The 9,235-nt window shown below is 40.2% G+C and overlaps 1 protein-coding gene across 6 annotated transcripts in view; it reads left to right on the forward strand.

Annotated features, from left to right (window-relative positions):
- nsd3 (nuclear receptor binding SET domain protein 3) overlaps positions 1 to 9,235 on the forward strand; it is a 32,937-nt gene that overhangs the window by 17,417 nt on the left and 6,285 nt on the right. For all 6 annotated transcript variants that reach the window (XM_035951513.2, XM_023277469.3, XM_023277471.3 and 3 more), the window contains 9 exons: positions 2,228 to 2,384; positions 4,038 to 4,240; positions 4,344 to 4,456; positions 4,552 to 4,698; positions 4,820 to 4,942; positions 6,352 to 6,468; positions 7,724 to 7,865; positions 7,990 to 8,096; positions 8,195 to 8,399. In XM_035951513.2, coding sequence (XP_035807406.2) covers positions 2,228 to 2,384; positions 4,038 to 4,240; positions 4,344 to 4,456; positions 4,552 to 4,698; positions 4,820 to 4,942; positions 6,352 to 6,468; positions 7,724 to 7,865; positions 7,990 to 8,096; positions 8,195 to 8,399 — 1,314 coding nt within the window. The remainder of the gene's footprint in view (positions 1 to 2,227; positions 2,385 to 4,037; positions 4,241 to 4,343; positions 4,457 to 4,551; positions 4,699 to 4,819; positions 4,943 to 6,351; positions 6,469 to 7,723; positions 7,866 to 7,989; positions 8,097 to 8,194; positions 8,400 to 9,235) is intronic.

Raw genomic sequence — 9,235 nt, forward strand, 5'->3', positions numbered from 1 at the left:
CATACTTCATCTTTAAAACAACAGTAGTTCCCCTTTGTACTCTTGCACACAGTTTTATTAAGGCTTTTAGAAACTCGCCACAGTTTTTCTGTGGATTTAGGCTCTCATCTGCGCTTTTCACAGAGGTCATGCTGAAATTCTGCAAGAAAAGACCCCCTCATAATGCCACTGTTACTCACCTTTGCTTGTTCACATTGAACCAAACGAGCTGGTGCATCTTGTAGCATGTCGGCACTCCTGAATCAGACATGTAGCGTGTAACACAACAGCATCAATGTCCAGCATCACATGTCCCACCATGCCTGCTCAGATGTCAATTTGACTTTCCTACCTCTGCTGAACACATAAAGGCACAACAGCAATTTCATCTCTCTGTTCTAGACAGCTTTGAATAGACATTGTAAAGGAGTCCAAATTACTCCATGATATTTAAAGATCTGTTACCGGATGGCCTCTTTGTATTGTCACTAAAGATAGTTTTATATATGGTAACTTGTTGTCTCAGTCTACACAATAAATTTGACCAGTTGGAGGCCTTCCTGATGGTTTTAATGGAATGAATAAGTGTCTAAGCATTGGAAGTGCTTTAAACTTTTGTACAGCACTCTATGGTCAAAATAGGAATACTGTAATTTGAAATAGAAGTTAGGTGCTATAAAATAAAGTCCATAACCTTCAAAGGGAGGATGATCAAGAGGACATAACAGTACAAACATGGATATCTCTCAGTAGGACGATAGATGGCAGAATATTTACCAAATTATTCAAATAAAATTTTGTCCAAGAACCGCCTCAGTACAATGCCAAACCATAATGATCTGGTCTATTGTCATAATTCACTTCTCTTTTGGTTTTGCTATTAATTATGGTTATTTAAACAACAGGATGCCCGTTAATAAACTACAAGTCAAGCTGATGTGGTGAAGTCGTATCTGTACATGACTTGTACAACAGATCTCGACTGCTCATTAATTTTTTTTCACTCATATCCGGGTGAGTGCGACGACTCCTCACCTCTACCTGGCACCAATCTTGTATGAGTGGTTCTTGCACGAGGCCCATTGTGCGATTGGTTGTGCATGAACAATCAATCTGAATATGTAACTTTGCAAAAATGTTGCTGTGTATAAGATCAAACAGTTTTTGTGCTGGGAAAATGTAATTCGTCTTCAAACCTCCAGTGTGATGCCCTGACGCTGGATGCTCTGGGTTGGTTCCGGTTCTGTCTGTGGTTTGTGGAGCTTATCGCTGCTGGAGGCGCACTGCTTCTCTGCTTCAGCACTCTGGGCTTGTTATTCATTTGAACAGCCTCGTCCAGCCTCACCTCTTTTATGCTGACTGCAACTAAGTTTTGGTTTTTGACCGAAATTTTCAGATGATCTGATGTTTTTGCTCCCCTCATTTCCTTGAGCTTTGACCTGCCTTGGATGGAATATAAACCAATCTGCACTAGATTTGCAAAAATGAAAATTAATTCCCCTGTTTAATTTTGATGTCAGTATTGCAGTTAATTAAACAACAACAAAAAAAAGACCATTTTAAAAATTTCACTGTGTCAAAACATGATTCCATGCAAGCAGGTCTGTGCAGGTTGTGATATGTGTGATGGAAACGTTTGCCTTACTGGCAGGACTGCATGCCTGATTTTTGCCAATAATTTGTTATTTAAGTAAAACCCTGATTCATTGTTAACTTGCTGGCTGATGTTATTCCGGTGCTGCCGCATGTATTTCCCACAGACTGGTCTTGGTACAGTGCTCTGAATCTGATTGCCAGACATGCTGTAACTGTTGCGATAACAAGATGTAACCAACCTGAGAACCTCACGCAGAATTTTCCAACCCCTCAGTCTTTTTCCTGCAGTCACAGGAGCCTTCACTCAAACAAAAAAAGCTCCTGGCCTTAGTTTTCATTCAGAATAATAACCATATATTATTGTAGCTTCAGAAACAAATGTGTTCCCTACACTGTTGATGTCATGTTAGCTGTTAAAAAGCATGATTGTATTCTGTATTTGTAGGCTTTATAGCATTCATAAACCTCTTAGGCTTGTCTGCAAATGAGATTCAGAGTTTGTCCAGGTATTAAGGTGCATCACCTAATCATGCAATCCTCCTGTCTTTGCATACCCACCCCTCCACAACGCATGCACACACCACACTCACACACATACACACACACATAAACACACATACAAACATGCATATGTACATCCATACAAATGTAGGAGGCAAGTTGCTGTGCTGCGACTCATGTCCAGCTTCCTTCCACCCGGAGTGTCTGGAGATGGAGATGCCGGAGGGCTCGTGGTCCTGCAGTGATTGCAGGGCAGGGAAGAAACCTCACTACAAACAAATTGTCTGGGTCAAGCTGGGCAACTACAGGTAGGCTGAGAGCACTGATTATAGACTGCTGAAGGTTGTGCAACTGTCAGTTTGTGGAGCGGTTAAAAATAGAGGACAGGTCTGGCGATTGTCTTGTCACCAAAAAATCCCATAAAAAGACCAAACCTGGTAATAAATTGATCTAATTTCTCTGTGCCCAAGTTTTCCATTGTTGTTTGTTTGCAGAAACACATAAGAGACCCGCCCTGTTGTATTGAGGAACATGAGCACTGTAGTTTATTCTGAGGCAATCCCACGTAAACAGTCTTGGTTCTGCAAATCTGCTGAAAAAAGTAGAGCCGAACATGAACTGTTTACTTCTGTTTAACCCTCAGAACCCGAGCAGTTTCTGGGTATTTTTTTTCCCTTTCCTAACTCACTGTAGACTCAGTCTTCACTGCAATGTAAAGTCCTTCATCTATATGGCAATACCACAACCATGACTAGAAGTACAGACAGCTCAAAAATATTTTCTGTGCAGTATATTAATGTCATAAATCATCAAAAGAAGGAAAAAGCAAGGGTTGAATTTCTTTAATAACTTATTTTCCAAAAATTGAAATTGATTCATATCGACATGCAAACGTTGGCCACAGGTGTTGCCAGAAATGGTGACTTTTTATACTATTTACATTTTTAATTTGTTTCCATATTTACCTCCTATCTGCTTTGTGTCAACACAGTCTGTAAATCCACCCAGTTCAACCAAAAAGTCCCGGAATGTTTTTTTCACGTGTCTGTCACAGCTGAGTCACTAGTGGCTTCTCGGTTGTGCCAAAGAGTGCAGAGTTTTTTGTTTTTTAAAGAATCTTGTCAGTGAAAGAGGTTTATTTTTGGCAAATCTTTATCAAAGGTATGTAGAATAAAGCGATTTTGATGAAATAAAATTCTCTTGTTAATTTTTTTCAGAAATAACTACCTTTCAAACTTCCCCAGGTATTTTGGGGTTCCGAGGGTTAAGTAACTTTTTCTGACAGCTGTTTTAAAAAGTTAAACTACATATTTGTACCCCATTCACTTCTCCTCAGTAGGAACACATGGCCCTGAGGCTGACAGCTGCACATGGGCTGAGACTAATAAATAATTCGGCCTTTTTATAGTGTCACCAGTCTTATCCTTTTAAGTTCATTGCAACAAATTAGCCTTAAACCACAGACGGAAACAGAATGTGATGCCATATTATCGATTCACATGTTCAGAAAGTCATGCGCCGATCACAGCAGTGGTGTTTTCTTTTGTCACACTTTAAGCAATTCTCTTTACCATTTAAATCACAATTTGCAGTCTGCTGTCATAGTGCTACATTAAACTGAGGAAAGGACACAAATCATTTCTTTCTCATGTTGGAAAAATGATTTTGTGCCAAAAATCAGCATTTTTATTAGTGACACATGCAGATCTCACAGGTCAGAGTTAAACAATTTTGGAAAAATTGAAGGAAGTTGTTTTTGCTTCCAGAAACATATTTTTCAAAACAATTATTCACTTTTAGAAGCGAAAAAGGAGAATACAATTTTTGAATACATTGTTCAAGTGTGACACTGCCCTCAGGCTGTAATAACTTTAGGTTAAATGTTTTGTGATTGGTTAACGCTCTTCTCTGTCCTCACTTTTCCTCTCCTTCTCCTTCAACAACGTCTCGCTCCCTGGCAGGTGGTGGCCTGCAGAGATCTGCAACCCTCGCTTGGTACCATCAAACATTCAAAGCCTTCGCCACGATATCGGAGACTTCCCCGTCTTTTTCTTCGGCTCCCACGACTACTACTGGATCAACCAGGGCCGCGTCTTCCCGTACGTGGAGAACGACAAGAACTTTGTCACGGGTCAGATCAACATCAACAAAACCTTCAAGAAAGGTAACTTATCCCTAGAAAGTTTCCCCCTGCATGACAACAAATCTACTGTGATTTCGTCCTTTTAAGAAAAGATGAAATTCTGAGAGATCGTTGAATGTTTCAGCTCTGGAGGAAGCAGCCCGACGGTTTCAGGAGCTGAAGGCACAGAGGGAGAGCAGGGAGGCTTTGGAGCAGGAGCGCAACTCTCGCAAACCTCCACCTTACAAATTCATCAAGGTAATGTCATTTTAACATCTCACCGATGACAGAAATGATTGAAGCTAAAGTCAAATCTTCAGTGTTTTTACCTGTTCTGTGTTTTCTTGTGTCAGTCCAACAAGCCAGTGGGGAAAGTGCAGGTGCACGTAGCCGACTTGTCAGAAATCCCACGATGCAACTGCAGATCAACAGATGAGCATCCCTGCAGCCTCGACTCACAGTGTCTCAACCGCATGCTGCAGTACGAGTGTCACCCACAGGTCAGTGTGCAGACTTGCTATTGTTTGTTTAGCTGATTTCTTAATTCAATTTAAAAATCTTTTTTTTAAAAAAAAAAACTCTGAGAATCTGCACCTCTAACCTTTATGTTCTTCTGATCAGGTGTGTCCTGCAGGAGACACCTGTGAGAATCAGTGTTTCTCCAAGAGGCTTTATGCAGAAACCGAAGTGATAAAGACAGACGGGCGTGGCTGGGGCCTCAGGACGAACCAGGCTCTTAGGAAGGTGGGTGCTGAGCTTGATGTCCAGAACTTTAACCAAAAACAAACAAAAGCATCCCAGTCAGATTCCTGTATTTTAATCATAAATAGAAAATAGACATTTAAAAATCTAAATCAGTTTTAGAAACATCTCAAGTATCTGATGAATGTAATTCACAGTGAACCGATTAGACTGAACTGTGTTCTCTGATCTTTCATCTACACAATCCTGCACTACAGGCTGGTCAACTGGTGCTTGCTGCCAAATAGTGTATTGTTAAGGATTTCTTGTATCAGAAACAGTTCAAGTCAAGGTTAAAAACACTTTAGAGACACGCAGGGATTAAAATGTGACCAGTACGTCTTTTCATGAAGAAGTCTGTGCAAACTTTCTTTCGCTGAATTACACATAAAAGCAGAAAACTTTTCATTCTGGTACTGAAACCATCAAAGGAGTTTTTTGATAATTCTGTCCATTCAGGTGTCAGCAGGGCAGCTATGGTTTGAGTTTGTGTAAAAAGAGATCAAATGTCAGTGAGAAAGATTCACACAAAGACCAAATGTTTCACACTTTATTCCCTGTTTTTTGTTCTTGTATTAGATAAACTTCCTTCAGACATGCACTCTTCTTGGGTTAATCTGACAGCATCTGAACGTGCCTGATTCGTGTCTGAATTAACACCCTGGTCACTTCACTGTAAAAGCCACTTCCGTATCACTTCCGTATCACTTTCAACACAGCACAAGTCTAAACTGCATGCAGTCGAATCAACAGAGAGCCACGAACAATATTACGATGTGCTGATGGAGGATGTTGTGATATAAAGTGGACGACACAACAGTTTAGGATGTGACACCAGCTGGAGAATGTCTTGAACAGCAATAACGTGGGGAAAAAATCACCTGGAATGCAGTCATGTTCATCCACCATGGTGTAGGAAAACATCTAAGAAAATTCTGACTTCATACATTATACGTCACCTACAGTCCAGTCTTGTGCATATGGAAACCGTTGCGTGCGTACCATGAATGTTGGTTAGTTCACTGTTGTGGTTTTGTCTAAATATATACAGAAAGCTATAAGGAGGTAAATGCTTCTACTTTAACAGACTGGTGAAGCCACATTATTGTCTGAAAAGGGCCTCAGCAAGAGTAGAGAGTGGTAGGAGAAAAGAGATGAAGGACATTTGATGAAGTTCCAGCCAACTGTGGCTGACCTTCACAGCACTGAATCTCAGGTGCCAATACTGCAGCAGTTTCCAGACACGGAAAAACACAATACATAAATGCTGAGTGACTGTATTTAAAGTTGGAAACTGCCTTGATTTACTAGTTTTATAGCTGATAACATAATGATGAAAAGCTCACATCTCATTCCAATTTAAAGTCATTTTAAATGATAAAAATGTAATTTTTTTTTTTTGTCTTCTCCAGGGCGACTTTGTGACGGAGTATGTGGGAGAGGTGATAGATTCAGAGGAGTGCCAGCAGCGAATCAAACGCGCCCATGAGAACCACGTGACCAACTTCTATATGCTCACCCTCACCAAGGTACCTCAAGTGATGCTGACAAACACAAGGGATGCCACAGGGAAAAAAAAAACCAACAGATTTTGATAGACTAACGCCTCGTTTCCACATAGCTCTGAGTCAAATGTAACTCCATTCATTTCTATGAGAGCCTTCGTGATCTCCGACATGTTTGTGAAACTCCTTAGGTTTTTTATCTCCATATCGGATTTTGCCTCAAGTAAAAATTTGAGAGACTGGATTGTGTGTGCCAGGAAGTTGGAAAAATGAATTCAGACTGTTCAGCGTTTTGACAGTCAAGTCATATGAACTTGTAATTACAAAATAAAATCATTTAACTACTTTAACACGGGCTACCTGGGGCTGCACAGTGATGTAGTGGTTAGCACTTTCGCCTTGCAGCAAGAAGATCCCTGGTTCGCGTCCCGGCTTTCCCGGGATCTTTCTGCATGGAGTTTGCATGTTCTCCCTGTGCATGCGTGGGTTTTCTCCGGGTACTCCGGCTTCCTCCCACAGTCCAAAAATATGCTGAGGTTAATTGATTATTCTAAATTGCCCATAGGTGTGAATGTGAGAGTGCTTGTTTGTCTTTGTATGTAGCCCTGTGACAGACTGGTGACCTGTCTAGGGTGTCCCCTGCCTTCGCCCGAGTCAGCTGGGATAGACTCCAGCACCCCCCGCGACCCTAGTGAGGATTAAGCGGTGTATAGATAATGGATGGATGGAACACGGGCTACCTGTGTAACTTACTGAGAACAAACGTACTGGAGTGGTTGATACATCCTGTAACAACATTTTTCACCAAATTTGTTGCACGTGAGGCTGCTATCCCCTTCCTTTATTTCTCACCATGTATTAATGATCCTGTTAGCGGCAGTAATGCTCCATGCACATATTTCACAAAACTGGGTGGTTAAAAAAAGATAGCCTCTCGTTAGCCTCTTTTTCATCCGTCATTGATGAAACACATTTATGAACATGAATCAAAACTATATGAAAACGAGGTGTAAATAGTAACCAGAGTATCCTGCTGTCATTACGAGCAGCACTGTTCTGTGTTAGCCTGAAGAAGCTAATGTTAGTTTTTGGGTGTGTGGAGTTTTGCAGCAAACAGATGCCAGGTGTTGCAATTAGCAAACAAGAACAGTAACTGTTGAGCATTTTGAGGACATGTTGGTCACATAAAGTTAATAACTGAAGCTTACTTGCGCTGTGACTTCCCCACTAAACACTAAAACATAGTTCAGAGGTTCTTAATGTCTGCCTTTCCTGCTAGGATCGTGTGATAGACGCCGGCCCAAAAGGGAACTCGTCCCGGTTTATGAACCACAGCTGCAGCCCAAACTGTGAAACCCAGAAGTGGACAGTGAACGGTGACGTTCGCATTGGACTCTTTACCCTCTGTGATATCGAGGCTGGTGAGTTCACATGGAATAGTGACGCTCATGCTTACATGTGTCGTGTTAAGTTTCCTATTTATTTTTTACATGCAGTCAGAGCAAGCTAGATGATCTATTTAATGTGGATCTGGTGCTTCTACAGGCACAGAGCTAACGTTCAACTACAACCTGCACTGTGTGGGCAACAGGAGGACGTCCTGTCACTGTGGATCAGACAACTGCTCTGGATTCCTCGGGGTACAGCCAACGGTGAGGACATTATTAATGTTTTCCCAACTTGAGAGCAAAACCTAAGTTTGGAACCTGTGTTTGAGACCATTTCTTTCTCCTTATAATGTTTCTTTCAGAGTGCTGTGGTGATGGAGAAAGAGGAGAAGGCCAGAAACGCCAAGCTGAAGCCGAAGAAGCGGAAGATGAGGATGGAAGGCAAACACACTCATGAGTACTTCTGTTTCTGCTGTGGAGAAGGAGGAGAGCTGGTGATGTGTGACAGGAAGGACTGTCCGAAAGCGTATCACCTGCTGTGTCTCAACCTCACCAAGCCGCCATACGGTACAGACAATATTGCACTGTAAAAAAAGTTTGTACATTTTACGGTGAGAAACTATCAAACCATGATGGCAAAAATCTGTGAACTCTAAAGCAGTTTGATGCACTTTATATAATCACCATAAGTAGGTTAATCAGAAGAAAGGTGAGTTTTGTAGATTTTTTTGTCTCTTGAAAAAAATACACTTCCCGATTCCAGCACAGTTTTAAATGGAAAAATCCCATAATATGTATAACAATACTGTCATTTTTGCATTTAATTCTCGAAAAGTATACAGTTTTTCCCAGTTAAAATTACATGTTGTTGTGCTGATAATGGATATTTATAGTAAGCATGGCAATTTCTGTATTTATTACATGGAAAAATTATAGTTTGTACAGGTCAGAATGATGTACTTTTGTGTTAATAGCGGACATGCTTTAACTGCAATTTTTGCTAAAAATATATTTAATGTTAAATATACTAACTGTTGTGCTGATAATGAAAAAATGCTGTAATATTTATAAGTTACACAAACTTTATTTTCTATCATATTTTCATGTAAATTTTAACATTTTTAAAGGTTAAAAGTTTTTTTTTTTACAGTAAAATATGGAAGAAAGCACTTTTTTTTAACCCTAAAATCAACAATATCCATACTTTTCTTTACCGTAAATGTAGACAATGTTTTACCATAATTTTACAGTAGTGTTCTGGCGATCACAGTTGTCCAAATTTTACTTTAAAAAACCTTTTTTTTTTTTTTTTTACAGTGTAGCTCATATGTATGTGTTTGTTTACATGTAGACATTTGAATCAATGCATCATGTTGAAATAATATTTGTTTGTCAGTAATGCT

This window comes from Amphiprion ocellaris, chromosome 6, assembly GCF_022539595.1.
Source record: "Amphiprion ocellaris isolate individual 3 ecotype Okinawa chromosome 6, ASM2253959v1, whole genome shotgun sequence".
NCBI lineage: Eukaryota > Metazoa > Chordata > Actinopteri > Pomacentridae > Amphiprion > Amphiprion ocellaris.